The sequence below is a fragment of the Carcharodon carcharias genome, chromosome 3, assembly GCF_017639515.1.
Source record: "Carcharodon carcharias isolate sCarCar2 chromosome 3, sCarCar2.pri, whole genome shotgun sequence".
Lineage (NCBI taxonomy): Eukaryota > Metazoa > Chordata > Chondrichthyes > Lamniformes > Lamnidae > Carcharodon > Carcharodon carcharias.
The window spans coordinates 60,232,185-60,250,673 of NC_054469.1; the positions used below are offsets into that span (position 1 = coordinate 60,232,185).

The following is an 18,489-nucleotide window of genomic DNA, read 5'->3' on the forward strand; positions in this document are numbered from 1 at the left end:
ACTTGCTTTCGGGGTCCTGCTGTGTGGCAGTGGCACCCTCCTCAGTCTGTGGAGCTGGATTTGCTGGGGTCACAGGAAGAGGGGATTCGAATGGGCCAGACACTCTTGGAGTCACCTGGGATGTGCACTTGCTGATCCTCCTCCCTATGGGTACCTGAGGGCCCCTGACTGACTCCTTGAGGAGAAGAAGGGGAAGCTAGAGCTGGAACCTGGATCAAACTGCCCTGTACCCCTCTTGCATTGACACTGTTGGAGGCCAATTATGGTGTCAGCAATGGAGTTCAGCTTGCACAACAGTGCAGGACCGATGTCCTGGACAAAGGTCTCCATGGCAGCCGCCATCCAGCAAGTGTTGACCTTTGTGTGTTGACTTGCCGATGCTATCACCTCAGACTGAAGGCGGATGGACTCCTCCATTGTGCCTTGCAATCTGAGGAGTGCAGCAGACATCCCTTCCTGATGTTCCCGAACCTGCCTTTGCAGCTCCAGCAACTGAGATATGACCGAATCCAAAGGCTCGTCATCTGACTTGAACTCAGCAAGTTTCTGGTCACCAGCAGTCCTCCGATTGCCGGAAACCTGGGAAGTCCCTGCCTCCTCCTGCTATGGATCAGACAGACTGTGACCCCAAGGCTACTCTAAAGCTTGGTCCCACTGAGGTGTGTGGCTCTGCGCTGGTGGAGGGTGTGGGTGAGCGCTGTGACAGGTCTTCAATGAGAGTTTCCACAGACTCCTTTTCTGAGGTGTCCTCGAGGACTGGGTCGTGGACTTGCTTGGCTGATTCCTAGATGTGCCTGTGTAAGCAAGGAGTGCGTGGCTGTGGCCTTTGAAACAGGATACGTCACTCACAGGATGGTTGTTTGATGGATGTTGCACTGCTGGATCCTGACTTTGTTGAGCACTATCAAACTCGCCGTCAGCCCAGGAACGGTCCAGATCTTCACTGGCCAGCTGGATGGCTCTAATTTCAAAGTCTGTGAGGACCTTGATTTCAGGCCCAGCCCCACACACACCTCTCCCTCCAGAATCACTCGTTGGCCAACTGCTCCCTTTGCAGTGACAGAGGACAAGGTTGAGGGACTCACAGGCAGAGGGGACTCGGAGGGAGTGGACAGCCTCTGAGACTCCTGAGTGGATGACCCAGGGGTGTCCGGCTGCCCCTCCTTCCCTTGGGTGCCTGGGGTCCCCGGCCTGACAATTGATTGAGGGGAAGGAGCACCTCCAGGGACAGTCGAGGCGCCCCATGTTCCTCTCATGTTGCCACTGCAAGAACTCGCCCATGGCTTCCACAATGGAATGCAGGTGTGCACACCTCTCGGCATTCTGCTGGACCAGGATCTCCATGGCGCCTGCCATCCTCCCTATGGAGACCTTCATACACACACATGTGGACACCACTTCAGCAGAGAGCAGGCAGACGCACTCCTCTGACTCACGTGCCATCCTACTGAGGGCTTCCAACAGCTCTGCGTGATGTTCCCCCACCTTCTGCTGACTCTCCAGGATGAGTTGAAAGGCCAAATCCAGAGGCTCGTTATCTGGCTTGGATCTCACAGGTGCCTGATCCCCAGCAGTCCTCCAAGTGCAGGGGAGTTTGCACGAACCTGCCTCCTACTGCTGTGGACGTGTTGTGAACCAGACTGCGAACCCGAGTCTGCTCTAGCTCTAGGTCTCACTGAGGTGTGTGTCTCGGCACTGGTGGAGAGTGTGGGTAAGCACTGTGACAGGTCTTCCAGAGCTTATTTCCAGCTCTTCAATGGAGGACCTCTTGGCTGGAGGTGAGGACCTGGATGGAGCTGAGGGACTGGTTGGCTGAAGGTGTCAGTCCTTTGGCAGAGCTCCTGCAAACCAAAGTAGAGATGAATAGTGCATGGCAGCAGAGTGAAAAGCACTCACATTTGCATTGAGAGAGGGATGATGTAGTGTAGGATCCTCACGAGGATGTTTGCCGCCGACCTCACCGTCACCGCAGGCATGGCCCATGTCTTCGCCAGTCAGCATGATGGCACAGTCATTAAAGTGAGTGGGGGGCCTAATGTGGGCCACTGCACCCCCGGTCTGGGACCTCTCCCTGCTGATGTGAGCAGGCTTCTCCTGCATGGAAACAGATGGAGTGAATGTGAGCCGGACACATGGCGCTGCATGGAATGTTTGTGTGGTGTGCAGAGCCATGGACGGGATGAGGACTTGAGCTCGAGAGCATATGAGCCTGATGGAGATGTAGGGGTGGGTGTGAAAGTTAGTGGTGTTGTTCCTTGAGGTGTGAGATCCCTGTGGATGTGTGATGGGTTTGAGAGTGTGGGAGTTGAGAATGATGAGAAGAGTGAGTTACGTTGGCGGAACGGATGAGACCATTCATCCTGTAGTGGCACTGGGTGGCTGTCCTCTTTTGCAAGGCATTGGCGCTGATCTCTGCTGCCACTATCTCCCATGCTGGATTGATGATGCTGCTGCCCCTCCAGCTCCACCAGAGTGGTGTAGAGAACATCACAGCGGGCTTCCACGGTGTCCAAACGTTGCTGTAGGGACGTGTCACTAAACCTGGGGGCTGCAGTCTTATTTGCCTTTCGGGCCAATCTGCCTGTTGTGCAGCAGCAGTGGGCTGGAAGCACTGAAAGGTGTGCATGCGGCTGGACTTTAAATATGGTGCCTGGCGTGATGAAGTGGCGAGATGATGGCATGGCGGGTGAATGAGAGCCTAACCACAATGAAAATGGTGTGTTTCCCTGGAATGCATAATTAATGTGGGGGGTTTGGGACGATACAGTGTGAAAAGCCCCATTGTGGCTGGCGGGTAAAATGACATTTTACTCACCCGCTACCGCACTTAGAGCAAATCTGGGATGATTCCGCCCTCCACTTTATCTATGTCATTAATACAGCTTGTAAATAATTGAGGCCCTAGCACCGATCCCTATGGCACTCAACTAGTTGCAGTTTAGCAAATTGACCCATTTATCCCAACTCTCTGTTTCCTGTTAATTCTCTACACACGTTAATATATCTTCCCCAACGCCATGAGCTGTTATCTAGTGCAGAATAAAAAGCCTTTAGGAAATCAAAATAAACTGCATCCAATGTTTCCTCTTTATCCACTGTTTGTTACATCCTCAAAGATCTCTAAGCATGTCGAGCATGAATAGCAAATTAATTCAGGAATTTGCTTCAGTACAGAATATTTTCCTTTGCATCATACTATATTGATTGCTGCTTTGGAACATTTTTTAAAGGTAATTAATCCATAATTTTGTAGGTATATATTTGAAATAGATTTAAGATACAGGGGTATCATAATGGGGGGGCAGTGGAATTAGCTTTGGGTTGCTCTAGTAAGCAGACAGTACCGGCACAATTGAATGGCCTCATTCTGTGCTGTGAACCTTAGTGGCTGTTGTTCTTCAAACATTTCTGGCTTTGAGATATCATTGATTGAGGTTTCTGCAGAAAAATATAACTCAATATTGCCTGCTTAACTGGGAACCGATTTTAGATCAGCTAAGCAAAGTCTTCCTGAGCAATATTACCATAATATCAAGCTAGCATGTTAGGATTGTCTGTGCACTTAAGAAAAAGCATGTTTTGGATTGAGAATGAAGGTTGAAAGTAAGCGTGTTTTACTCATTTGATTTTCTTCTTTCGGTGAAAGGAAGGGAGTTTGTGCACCTATGGGCCAGGATTTTCCCCCCGGCGATTTGGAGGCGGGGCCCACCTGCCGAAGGGAAAACGATGGGGATGACGTTGGGAGGAATCCCTGACGTCATCCCGGTCCCGTTAAATTTTTAGGAAGGTGGGTGGACAGCGAAATCAGCTGTCTGCCTGCCAACCTGTCAATGGCCTCAATTGAGGCCATTGACAGGCTAATTAAGATAATTAAAGACCTGCCTGTCCAACCTTAAGGCTGGCGGGCAGGCCAGGAGCACCAGCGGGCTGCAGATTATTAATGAAACTTCATCCACTGGCGGGATGAAGTTTCATGTCCATTTTTTGAAAATTTAATAAATTTTGTGTGTTTATTATTAACATGTCCCATCTCGTGTGACATCGTCACATGAGGGACACATGTTAATAATTTTAATATTTATCTATTTTTAGAGTTTACTTACCTGTCACTAATCTCCCTGAGACAGGACTTTGCCTCAGGGAGCAGTGCGCACTTTGACAGATGGGGAAATCCACCCCCCCCCCCCCCCCAACAGAGAGAGCGCATAGCGCTTCCGGTTGGGCAGGCCGCTGGGCGGGCCTCAATTGGTGCACCCACTCAAAATGGCGGCGAGTCCCGTTTCGGTGGCAAGGGTTGGTGGGGCCCGCCTGCCATCCGAGGGCAAAATTCTGCCCATGGAGGCATACTTCTCAGGGGCAATTAGGCATGGGCAGTAACTGCTGGCCTAGCTATCAATGCCCTCATCCCTTGAAAGAATAAAAAATACACCAGCGTTGAGAAATGGAGCGTCAAATTAGAAATAAGTACTCCCAAGTCAAGTATAATCTGAACCATCTGCATTGTGGAGCTCTCTCTGATAAAATTGTCCCCTCATGGTCATTGTCAATTTTCTTCCAATTTGTGCTGGAATTTGAACTGTTTTGTCCTCTAGGGCAAGGAGCCACCATCCACTTAAACTTAGTCAAGCAGGATCCTTTCAGCCAAGGGAGAAAATAGATTCCATCCCACCAGCTTGTGCTAAATTAAAGGATTCCAGGTCCCAGAGCTGAAAGTACAATAGGTTAGCTCCCTATACCACTCAGCCCCTTTTCTTAGTAACAGCTTGTCTACATTTATTGCCCATAAGAACTAAAAATAAGTTCAGTAATTTATTAGAAAATATTTCTAGGATTTTGCCACCATTTCAACTCCTAAAATGGATTGGCAGTTTAGCTTAGTGGCAAAACAGCTCCTAATTTGGAGAGACAATTTAGTTTAATGTTTAAAAGAATTCAAACAAACTGCATCTTTAGCATTGCTGTAACTGACAGACACTTGTGCTTTCACTTAATAGTAAATTGTGTTTCCTGTTTACAGAAGGACATGTTTAGCTCCAAGGGTTACTTTTCTCAGAAGAAGTATTCCTTTGTGATGTATTTTTTCTCAGACAAGCTCCTACCTAGATATAGAAAAATAATGGGCCAGAATTTCCTGCAGCAGGACATCAAATGTCTGCCATTGGCTGGACTTGCCTCTGCACCCTTCAGCTCAAAGTTTTACCCACAAAGTTGCTAGAAGTGCAAGCTGATAATGACAGTGAGGGAGGCAGGGCATTGGGAACCAAGTGGACAGGATACCTAAGGGGGTATCTCCTGAGCCAATGAGATTTAAGGATTGGGAAATAAACACTGAGAAAGAGTATGTATTAAAGGGGGTGAATTCACTACCAAATAAAATACGGATAGAGAGGAAAAGAAACATTATATAGAGAGAGATAAAACATTGACTTTAGCATTTTTAAAATATCCCGAAAAATTCAAAACCTGAAGGAATGAGATGCCACACATGTAATAGTTAGGCTGATTGGCAGTCTTTCACTCTTATCATGTTGTTAAAAAATATTTGTGCTTGTAATGACCGGACTTGCTTTTCTGAGGCAAAGCGAATGGGCAAATCCAGCAAGTCTTTTCAAAGGGAAGGGAGGTTAAGGACAGGATGCCACTTTTGTGAATCTAACCAGGGCGCAGTGCAACTCTGACACAACTTTTGGATACTCACATTTAACTAAACATTTGCTCCTTGCCTAAATTTGCTGTATCATTTACGCATACATAATGGTGATAATTAGCTTTGCTTTTATTCTGACCGCAAATTCTTGCCGTTTAGTCATTACTTTACAAATTGTACCTTAACTATGGACGGATAGAGTAAGCTGCAAGTCAGCACAGCAGTACTTAATATTGAGTTGGAGTAAGTGGACTAGAGTTTTTTAAAAAGTGATATGTTTTATATGTCACTAATAGTAATAAATAATTACAGTAAGACATTTGCTATGAACTTAAAACTAATATCTTCATTGCGTATGTACATATAAACACAAACACAATAAGTACCATATATATTCCAGTCTCAGCAGCATGAGATTTTAACATGTAGGCAGCAGGTTTGATGGATCAGAAAAGCTCTTTATGGCCAGATTGGCATGTGACAATGCTGATACATAGGTTTGCAGTGACAAATCCAAAACAAATTGCGAGCAAGTAAACTTGCTCATCCCCATAATTTACTTGGCTTACAGCAGAATTGCACACATTTACTGGATACCCATTAATAGCTGCTTTTGCACACTAAGTGGCTGTGCATCCCCCCAAAAAAAAAGGTCCGACAACTTCTTTCTAAATAAATTAGAATTATGCAAATAAAAGTAATAGTTCATTTTTCTTATACCCACCTGTGAAAAATTACCGAAGGTAGGGAGGGTTGGGTTGCCAAATAGAAAAAAAATTGACCTGCCTCAGCTGTGCTATTATTTTCAAAATTTGAGAATAAACTTTCATGAACAGTGTTATCAATGTTCTGATATTCACCTATTTTTGGGAATAGTACTCATTTTTTAATAGGTCTTTAATTATTTGTAAATAGATACCCCTTGTTACGTTTCATTACTTCTTGGTGCTTTTGATATATCAAATGAATCATCAAAAGTTGAATTAAGAGTTTTCTTCAAGGCACAGTGATTTTGTCATTTGCCTACATTATGTTGATTAGATTTTGACATATTAATTAAACCTCCCTTTAAAATTGCATAACATTGGTTAGGAGATGCATCATATAATCTAAAATCCAAAACAAGGGATCAGGCACTGCAGGTTTGCATTACCGAATGTGCTTTGTAATTTATTTTAAAAGTAGATTTTTATATCTAAAAAGCTGGTGGCACAGCCGAATAAAATTGTTATTGAGGTTAACTGACATTAAAAGCATAATTGGCTTCGCACTCGGAAGCACGCTGATATTCAGTGTTAGAATAAAATATTACAGCAAATGCAGTGAAGTCTGTACGTAAGATACTGTTGCATTGCACTGTCTTTAATCTACCATTATTGAAATTTACAACTTGTCTGTAATTGCCAAAGCCACATCTCCTTACTTCAGCAATGATCTCCCAGCCAGGGAAATAGAATAGAAAATTGCAAACCAAATATATGTGACCCTGTGACCCTTTTTTAAAAATAGAATTTTAATTAATTTATTAATTTTTTTTTGATTGACTGGTAGTGCTGTAGGGATATTTTATGAATGTTATTTGTACAAGATGCTTACTTGTGATTTTGAAGTACCATATTCATTCTCGTTTGGCTTTTCTCATGTTACATGGATCGCCTCAATGCTGGCTGATAATATTTTGGATTTGGCAGGTGGTTTTACAGCCAGATGCCCTCCCTGCTACTCACCCTGCCCATTTATCTGGGCTGGGGACTGGCGTTGATGCACCCTCGCTAACCTGCAACCAGTGGTTGTTTTTTTTTTTGAAGCGCCTTATTAAGATTGTTTAATGCAGGCTTGTCCAGCCTTTTCGTGCAAGGGGCCACATTTCGATTTTTTTCTCACTCAAGGGGCTGATGAGCAAATTTCAGAAAGTTAAGGTTCGGCGCAACATTAAACATTAAACATGAATTTCAATGAACTATTGAGGTATAAAGAAGAGAAATAACCTGCTGAGCAAAATAAAGCGATGTCAAAGCAATAAATTGATAATTTAAAATATTGAGTAATTAATGAAGATCACCATTAGAGTGTGAGAGGGTCAAATCGAGCTTTTCTGTCTCACAGTCGGTTGCAGGATACGTATTCACTTGCCCTCACCCACACCCACTGTGTGAGTTGGGGTGAGGGTGAGGACGAACCCTGAGAATGGGAGTGAGCCAGATTCTCCCACATCCTCGCTCACACACACAAACACACACACACACACCCTCTCTCTCTCACACACACACACACACATGCGCACACCCTCTCACGCAGGCGCACATGCCCTCTCGCATGTGTACATGCACGCAGGCACACGCACACACCCTCTCGCTCACACACAGATACAGATCCTTGCTCGAGCACACACACCCGCATGCTCACTCGGGTACACACACTCTCTCGCTCACATGCACACTCGCTTGCACGCGCACACTCGCGCACATACACTTTTGCTTGCATACACTCTCATGTGCGCACACACTCACGTACATGCACACAGACACACACTCAATCGTGTGTGCACACACATGCTCTTGCTTGCGCACAAGCTTGCTCATGCACACCTGCTCACCTGGGTGTCCCCTTCCTGTGTGCGCATACACTCTCATGCACACATTCTTGCGCGCACACACTCTCATGCACACATTCTTGCGCGCGCACACGTACTCACTCTCGCACACGCACACACACTCGCACGCGCACACTCACACCAGCAGCCAGTCTCTTCTCCCCCCATCCCCCACCGCCAGTAGCCAGTCTCCTCTCTCCCTGCCCAGCCTGTTTTCATCCAGCCCCTCCCTTCTGCACGTTCCACACCCCCTCCAGCCCTCCCCTTGCCAGCTGACAGCCAATTTGACTCTCCCTCCCACTCTGAAAATCTGCCTCCCTCCCCAGCAGACTCACCACTGCAGTCACGCTATGTTTTCAGCCCTCAGGCTGAAGAAAGCCGCTCCTCCAATCAGAGACTTGTTCTCTCCCACATTTGCTGCTGATTGGCTCACTAGTGACCTTAGCAACAGAAAACAAGGCAGAGAAACGGTCTATGACTGGAGGAGCAGATCTTTGAAGAATCTTCAAATTCCCTTAGTCATTTTGAACACGGGATCCTCGGGCCAGATATAGAGGCCTGGCGGACTGGGTAGTGGCCCATGGGCCTCGTGTTGGACAAGCCTTCCAAACCCACGGCCATTACCAGTGAGAAGGACAAGGGCAGCAGATAGGTGGGAACACCACTACCTGAAAGTTCCCCTCCAAGTCACTCACATCTTGACTTGGAAATATATGTCGCTGTTCCTTCACTGTCAGTGGGTCAAAATCCTGGAACTCCCTCCTTAACCGCACTGTGGGTGTACCTACAACACATGGACTGCACCACAAGAAGGCAGCTCACCACCACCTTCTCAAGGGCAGTTAGGGATGGGCAATAATTGCTGGCCCAGCCAGCGAAGCCCACATCCTGTGAAAGAATAAAAAAGAAAAGCCTGGTTTAATGTGGTAATATTAGGCCTCTGCTACTCCATAAGGCAACAATTTATTTTCTAAACCAAAAATGCGAGTAGGATGTTGTTTAATGTTCTTGTTGAGTCAACAACTCCCCTTGCCCCACCTCTGCCACTTTAATATGTCTTAACAGTAGTCTTTTTTTAAAGGAATGTTAAAATGCATAATCTACAAGGATATCATTGATAATCAATTGTCACCATGCATGTGTGAAGGTCTAGTTGAATTATTTCCAGCATGGAGGATAGGGGGCTATCCATGAATTTTAACGATATGAACTTCCAGAAAACGCATGATGAAGGTCTGCATAAGAGATAATTCTGAAAAGTTAAACCACACAGAAATGCAGGTAGCCTTGTAACATGGGTTGGTAATTGAGGTGTGGTAAGATATATTGAATAGGGATAAAGAGAACATTCTCCTCTATTTCCTGTGATGTGGGAATCCAAAATTCAGATCAAGGAATAACCCTCAAATTAGAGCTAGTCTATTTAGGAGTGAAGTCAGGAAATATATTTTCGCACAAAAGACCTTTGATGGTCGGCCTATTAAAATTTAAAAGACTGAAATCGATATTTTTGTTAGATAAGGGTATCAAAGGATATGGAACAAAGGTGGGTAAATGGAGTTGTGACACAGATCAACCATGATCTGATTAAAAGATGGAACAAGCTGAATGGCCTTTTCCTGTGTTCCTAAATACATGTGAAATATTGAAATCTCTCTTATATACTGACCAATCCTTTTTCCATGGTCACCACCTCAGGTTTGTATAGTACTCCACAAATAGCTGTGAATTTTCAAAGTCAGAGAGGGGAAAATGTAAAAGAGCTAGTCAGAGAAGTAAGGAAGAGATCAAAGGCATTATTGAAGAGGTGGGTTTTCAGGAGCCTTTGTCTCTTTCTCTCCATTTCAAAGTGATTTTAGTAGGGAATTCAATAGGTTAAGTCGTAAAGATTGAAAGATCAGGCTCCGATGTTAAGAACAGAGAGGATGGGGGTTGAGCAGTGACCAGATGTCTGAGGAACTGAAGATACAGGCTGGGGTACATAAAGATAATTACCCATAAAGGAATTTCGTGATCACTACAAAGATCTTGAGCAAAGGGCTGGAAATGCAGAAATGCTGAAAGCAATCAATAGGTTAGGCATCATACTTGTGAAGAAAGAAACAGTTAAAAGTTTCAGGTTGATGACCTTCTGAGCAGGGTCTCTCCACAAATGCTGCCTGACTCGCTAATTGTTTCCAGCATTTTCTATTTTTTATTTTAACAGGCTGGATTTTACAGGGCACCATGCTTCCTCACCCCCCCCCCCCCCCCCAAACGCCTGCCCACCAAATAAAATGTCAGTCAGCAGCCTGCCCGCTAAAAAGCTGGCTGCTTTGCAGCCATTTTACACTCAGCGAGGCATTAATTGGCTTGGGGCAAGGCTTCTGCCCCCATCTAGGGAGGAAGTCCCGCCTTAAAGAGCTACCGACCAATCCAATTGGCTGGCAGCTCTGTTGACCCAGCAGTGCCAGGTTCGAATGGTGGCCACTGCTGGGACTAAAGCCAGTGCCCTGATAAAGAGGAGATAGGGAGGATGGACTGGAGGTAAATCCAAGATATTGGCGGGGCCTGGCTGACAGGCCCCAGTGGATGCTTGGTTTGACAGGCAAGGAGTACCTCCAGTGGGCACAGCGGACCCCCCCCCTCCCCCCAAAGGTTGTCCCTCCTATCTTGTACAACGCCAGCCCATAAAGTAAAAGCTGCTGAGCTGCCCACTTGGCATAGGCCTCCCTCTGCTGCGTGTAAGACAGCAGAGGGTGCAGGTTGAAGCCGTTAAGTGGATATTAATAGGCCCAGGGTGGGTGGGCCACCATTAATACCCCTTGTGAAATGGGATGGGAGCAGGCAGGAAGGCGGTGGGCAAGCCACGCATTGCATTTTATGAGCCTCCCCACTTTTACACTGGAAGGGGAGCGTAAAATCCAGCACATGGATCTTGAAGTTGACTAAATAGGGCATTGGGGTCCAAAGGATCTGAACAAGGATGGGAGCAGGACTGATGACTGTGTGGGACTTTAAGCAGGACGAGACTCAGGAGTTCTTGATTAGCAGAAGCTTACAAAGGATGGGCACAGAAAAATCAGTGTTGGGAAAATTTGAAAAATCAAAAGTAAAAAGTACCTGGATGAGTGCTTGACACGTCATAACATTCAAGGCTATGGGCCAAGTGCTGGTAAATGGGATTAGGTAGGTAGGTCAGGTGTTTCTCACGTGTTGATGCAGACTCGATGGGCCGAAGGGCCTCTTCTGCATTGTGTGATTCTGTGAAAACCTGTGGTTGCAGACACAGATAGGGCTTTGGGCAGCAGTAGAGGGAATGAGTTTGGGGCATAAGCAAATGAGATTCGAGGGTTTATTTTATTCTTTAATTGGATATGGGCGTCGCTGGTAAGGCAACATTTGTCACCTATCCCTGATTGCCCTTGAACTGAGTAGCATACAAGGTCATTTCAGGGGGCAGTTCAGAGTCAACCACTTTGCTGTCAATAAGGGGTCATATGTAGGCCAGACCAGGTAAGGACAGCAGATTTCCTTCCCTGAAGGGCAGATGAGTTTTTACAACAATTGCTGAAAGTTTCATGGGCCGGGATTTTCCAGTCCGACCACCCACCCCTGCTGCGGGATTTGAAATTCCAGCCCGAAGGCAATGGACCTTTGCCTCCGACAAATTTTCCCGCAACAATTTCGACCAAGGGTGGGACCAGAAAATCCCAGCCATGGTCACCATTATCGAAACTAGCTTTCAATTCCAGATTTTTTTTTCATGGAATTTAAATTCCATCAGCTGCATTCGCTTGGGTGTCTGAATTACTAGTCCAGTGACATTGGTAAAATGGAAGAGTGGAAGAGTGCATTCTTAGAAATGGGTTAGACACAGGATAGGAAGTTGAATAAAATGGTGAGATTGAGTTCCAATGAGTGCCGCCTCAGCATCCAGCAACACGTGGATTTCATCAAGAACCAAACAGGATAGCTTCAATTTTGTGTATATTGAGCAGTACTAAGTTATGACTCTGCGAATAGTGCCACATTTGTATATATCATGGTAGAGTTTCCACTTTGGATGCAGTATGCGATCCAGGTGCAAATTGTGCCCAAAGCCATGTTAGTTTTGCAAAATGTTTTTTAATCTCATGTTTCTTGCCTAACTTATTTGCATTTCGCCAAACACACGATCTGCCGTGAACCAGCGCAATCATTTGTGGGAGTAATTGTTTTAAAAATTCTTGCTTAAAAAAACTTCCTTTATTTTTAAGAATGATAACTTGAAACAGTTTTCTTAATACAGCTGAAAATGGGATTATTACAAAATTTTTTAATCAGTGTCTAGTCCACACCTGTGAGTAATCAATTTTCAAATAACTAAAAATGAATTTTAATAAAAGCAACACAAAACTTTAATAAATTAAATATTATATTCAAAATCTTTTAAAATATTCATATTCATGTCCTTATGCTCCCAAAAAGTTTAATTTTAACATCCCCCTCAATCAACAATTAATGGAAACTTCCAATGGTGATTAATTCAATTTGGGGGCATGGCCAGTTTTATAATCGAGGCTGGTGCCTAGTGTGAAACATTTTAAAATTGCAGAAAGGATCATGGATTCTCAAGTTGTGTTGGACGAAAATGTTCTGTGATTTATTTTGCACTGGTTTTGCTAATTTCAGATGAATTGCTTAAAAAAAAATGTGCAACTGCATCGAAACTCCGGGCTAATTTCTGTTAAGCAGATGCTTCTTTTGGTTGCCCTGCTGTTTCTAATTGAGATAATTTTGTTCTGAACTTGATGATATATTTATTTTTGTGTAGGATCACGTGAGGGGGAGAAAAGGCTCAAATATTTCATTTTCAAAATATTGAATTTTTTTGGCAATACTTCAACATAATAGATATCCACTCAAAAGAGAAACTGTATTACGTTGTGTATTTTTAGAATGTTGCATTTGCTCAAATGTTGATCTTTAGTTGTCAGTGATTGTTTTGCAACAGCTCAATTGCGCCACCTCTGGTTCATTCCCAACTTGCTTCTTAATTTGAGAAAGCATTTTGTGTTTCTGTTTGGAAAAACTCAGCAGGTCTGACAGCATCTGCGGAGAGGAACACAGTTAACGTTTCGAGTCCGTATGACTCTTCAACAGAACTAAGGAAAAATAGTAAAGAGGTGAAATCTATTTTTCCTTGGTTCTGTTGAAGAGTCATACGGACTCGAAATGTTAACTGTGTTCCTCTCTGCAGATGCTGTCAGACCTGCTGAGTTTTTCCAGGTATTTTTGTTTTTGTTTTGGATTTCCAGCATCCGCAGTTTTTTGCTTTTATCTTTGTGTTTCTATTTGTTTGAGTTATGCTTACTAATGTGAATTGGACATTATATTAATAAGAAATAGATTGGAGACTTTCATGATCTGCACTTTCCTCAGCTAAAGACTTTGCTAATGATTGTGTGGATTTTGTTGCAGGCCAAGGAGCTACCAACATACAAGGACAATGATTTTATAAACGATGGGCAAAAAATTTGCATTAATGAAGAAAACAAAAAGATGTTCCTTGAAAAACTCAAGAAGGATGTTGAGGTGAGGAAAAAAAATAAGGATTGTGTGATTTGATTGTTTCTGCTAATAATACACATGACCATACAGAAATGATGATCAGGAAAGACTAGCTGGTGCATCAAGTCTACCCCTGGAACATCTTGATTAGACACTACCTACTTCACAGTCCTGTAACTTCCAGGAAGAGAAAAAGAACAGGGCCCATCTGGGAAAAATAACTTCGGAAAATTCCTCTCCAGCTATGTCCGGCTTTGGAATAAGTCCAAATCACACATGCATTAACTGTTAGTCCATTTACCTTCTATATGAGGCAGTCTCAATCTCAGCTAAGAACCTGTCCAGCTCTCTCCTTGAAAGGGTCAGTACAAACCACATAAGCCAGCAACTTAGTCCAGAGGTTCGCTATATTCTGAAAGTGAAACCACCTAAGATCCATGTGCTTCCTACTTTTGTGGAGTTTAAATACATGTCTCCTGTTCCCTCCCAATATGCCAAACTGAAATAATCTATCAGCTGGCCCATTAGCTATTTTATATACTTCTGATAGATCACCCACAAGCCTACGCCATTCAAAAGTAAATAGATCCAGCTTCTTAAGCGTATCTGAGTAACTAAGGTTCTTTAAGCTAGGAATCATTCTTGAAGCTCTCCGCTGAAACTTTTCTGAGTCCACTATAGTACCCAACATGTGAGGAAGAAAATCTGGACAGAGTATTCCAGATGTAGTTTAACCGATGACACGAATAATGACAGGATGATTTCCTTTGATTTGCACCTGTTCAATTAATACAATCCATTTACTTTGGCTACAGCTTTTCTGCATTGGTCATGAACTTCTAGTGATCTGTGCATTATATAATCTGGATCCTTTTTCCAACTGCTTTCAATATTGGTTGCTGTAAATCATACATTTTGGCCTTACCTGCATGTATGTTGCTGCCTTTTTGCTATTGTGTGGACCATTCCCCTGGTGTATTTTTTTTTATTCATTCATGGGATGTGGGCTTCGCTGGCTGGGTCAACATTTATTGCCCATCCCTGGTTGCTCTTGAGAAGGTGGTGGTGAGCTGCCTTCTTGAACTGCTGCAGTCCATGTGGTGTAGGTATCTAACTCTTATTGCAGAAGATTGTACTTCTACAGTCTTAACCCTTCATTAATGTTTTGAACACTTACAGACCATACTCTAATGTCACTGTCTGTGACTATTTACCTTAAAAGTAAATATTTTTCTTGACATACCTCTGACACCCAGTGCGAGCAAAAATGGCTGCATTCATGGACAATTAAATTTCTCTATAATAATTTACACATTATCAATTCTGCTTATACACTAAAATATTGCCCATGCACAGTTGTGATAAGGTGATAAGACGCAATGTATTATGGAATAAGTTTATTGATTCCTGAGCGCCTCTCTTAGAATCATTATCTCAATTGCTTCCTTTCTGTATAGCATGGTACATATACTGTCTGCTATTTTGTTATTGTCCAAATGATTGTAATTAGCAGCTACATATAAACATGTTTGTGACCTGGGATTAGTTTGGATATAATTTTTGTTTTTTCACCACTCTGTCACCCCCTCCCTCCAGATTTAATTTTGAGTGATTGAAGATGTAACCATTGGTCTTATGGACAATGGATTAGATCCAACTTACTGATGAATTTAATGGAGCTCAAGTCATTCCACAAAACAAATTAATAGAAAGGTAAACTCCAAGGCTATAATTCAGGGATACAGAACCTGAGTCATGTTTGTAGAGGGTCAGGTGATGGTGGGGATGCTGTAATTTATATAATTACTATGTGCTAAATAGACTCAAATATACCAGCAGTATTGCAGCAGACCTCCTGAATGAAATACTTCTTGCAAATGAATGCATTAGAGTTAATTTTAATCTAACCCATCCATTGGAAGAATGTCAGGAATTGTAGGAATGCCAGTTTTATAATCTATCCACTAGTACATTCCATTAATTTCAATAAAATCAACATTTCCCCCTTTCAATAAAATCGATATTTCCCCAAAACCTGTCAGTTTCCCTCTGGTTGAAATTGCCCCATTGAATCATACAGATGAAAAGACTTGTTTCATTTTTCCGTTTTACTTTGTTATTTCTGCGTATCTGGGCAGGTTCCCTCCCGTTATTTGTTTTGTTTCTTTACATGATGTTGCTGACAGTTGCAAGGGCTTATCCTTTTTTATTAAAACAAATTAGCTTACTCATGGAACACTTCATAGAAACTTTGAAAAAATTACATTCTTCAAATTTCCTATTTATATAGTTTTTTAAAGGACCACCAGTACTCAAAAAGCTAGAGTATCTGGTACATAAGACTAAAAAAAAAATTGTCCTTGACAACTTTGTTTGCACTTCATGATCAATGCTTTCCATCGGAAAGTATGTAAATGTTATACCACCTCGTATATGATTCTATCTGTCCAATTCTTGTCATTTCTGGGTTTTGTTTGATTGAAACATTTGGATACCTCAATAATTGAGTCCATCATTGCATGGAAGTTTTTTGTTACATGGATTAGCTGGTATAATTTATTTAAGACAGTGCCAAATATATACTTCATTTATTTAAATTTTGTGTAACTTATCTCAGATATTTCATTTCAAGGGCAAGGCTACTATAATGTAATCCATATGGATGAAAGAGTTAGAAAGTTTATGACAACCAACCTTCTGCATTTACTTAAATTCATCCTGCATTATACCCATTTTTAAAATTGTCATTTAGCAGGTGGAAAATCGACATAACCTTCATAATAAAGAAAGTTTAATCTGTTCGACTGCATTTAGAGCCAGTTCTAATTCTCTCTTTCAATGAATTATAAGATAGCAAAGTGCAAATTAAATGTGTGGTGTGACATAGTTTTAATAATGAATATTGATCTGTGGCACTTGTGGGGTTTTAAATAAATGGCTGACTCATTGGAAATAACAAAATTCCAACACACATTAAAAATACAAATGAGTCATTTTGTGGCTTTGCATTTTTACAAAAGACGTTGGGCAGATGCAACTGCAGAACATAAGAAAAGTATGGAATGAGTAAAAAGGTCATTTAGCTATTGAAGCTCATTTTTCTACTATATTAACTACCTCATTAGGGCATTTCAAAATTATAGCTGTTTGATATACATCCACTAGATGCAACTTTCTCAGTAATCCAGCACTGAAGGAGCCATGATCATTAATCATTATCTCAGAATTATCATATGAGGTTCATCACATATTAAGAATGTAGAGCACACTATTAGTTTCCTCTCCAATGACATTTCTCTGCACAATATTAAAATCCTTCTTAAAATGAAAACCTTATTATAAATAATGGTAGTAATTTTCGTATTGTTAACCACCTACATTATGGTCTTAAATTGATTTAAACGAATCAATTAAAATACTATTTTTGAAATCATTTGTTGGGTATCTGTTATATTCTTCATGTGATGAGAATTGTATTCCTTTTACATATGCATAAATATTTTATGTACAAATATGTTTAGAAAGCTCAAAGTATATGTGTTACATCAAATTACATTGAGTCTACAGAACTGAAACAGGCTATTTGGCCCAATTTGTCTACGCAGGCATTTATGCTGTGCACAATTCTTCTCACACCTCTCTTCACCTAACCCTATTATATATCCTATTTCTATAATGGATATACTTTTATAACTCTGAATTATTTAATCTTGATTTTAGCATGCATGTACTTCCTGTCAATCTTTTTCTGTGTCTCACTGTCAACACTGTTATGAAACAGCACATCTTCTGGCTCATCATTAATAATGTCAATGGATGTGTTTGTGTGTGCATATGCATACATATTGGTCAATTTTCCATGGAATTGCAAGCAGGGAGTCATAATCAAGTATAGCTTTGAAGTGAAGCAGGCAGAGAGGGCAGATATAATTGAATCAGGGCATGCAGATGTGCTGGAGTTCCTATTTTAAAATCATACATGCAGTTCTTAATTTTATATCTCCATTAGAAATTTTATGTCCACATTTAAAATGGCAACTGCTTACCCAAACATGTCAAGCAATGATTATAGCCCAACCCTTCACTGTAAGAATTTATAATGAAAACGTTAACAGGAATGCATGCACATGTATGATTTTTATTATGAATAATAATGTAATATATGTGGTGTATATTCATAGGTTCTAGTATATGCTTCTTGTGAAAATGTAGGCATGCATTCCCTATATGATGCTTTTCAAATGCCCATCACACCTCAATGGTAGCATACTCCCTAATGCAAATTTCTCACAAGCTCAACCCACAATCTCATCTTCCCCAGCACCACATTTGAAGAAACAAGCATAGAAATTTGAGATCTTCAATAAAAGAAAACACCAGAGCCATTCAATTGATTGAGTTCAAACAGCTTTATCAATTAGACCTTTGTAGTTTTAAAGGGAGACACCGCAGTACTTAGAATAGCTAATATTAAGTTGTGTTTTACATGTTGCAATCTTCCTGTCTTTATAAATAGCACATCTGACTTTCTGTGGGTACGACAATGGAACCTTTGTACTTTCACCAAAGCTTTACTTATACATTTCCTTTCCATTGCACTTCAGATGCTCATCACACATCATCAAATGCAAATCTCTGTGCTGTACTCTTTTAAGTTTAACATAATTTTCTTTAAGAAGAGAAAATACCGAAGTCCATAATTAACACTGAGGAGCAA

At 42.1% G+C, this 18,489-nt stretch overlaps 1 protein-coding gene across 2 annotated transcripts in view; it reads left to right on the forward strand.

Moving 5' to 3' along the window:
- LOC121276318 (phosphatidylinositol 5-phosphate 4-kinase type-2 alpha) overlaps positions 1-18,489 on the forward strand; it is a 232,929-nt gene that overhangs the window by 196,977 nt on the left and 17,463 nt on the right. For both annotated transcript variants that reach the window (XM_041184586.1, XM_041184587.1), the window contains exon 7: positions 13,683-13,796. In XM_041184586.1, coding sequence (XP_041040520.1) covers positions 13,683-13,796 — 114 coding nt within the window. The remainder of the gene's footprint in view (positions 1-13,682; positions 13,797-18,489) is intronic.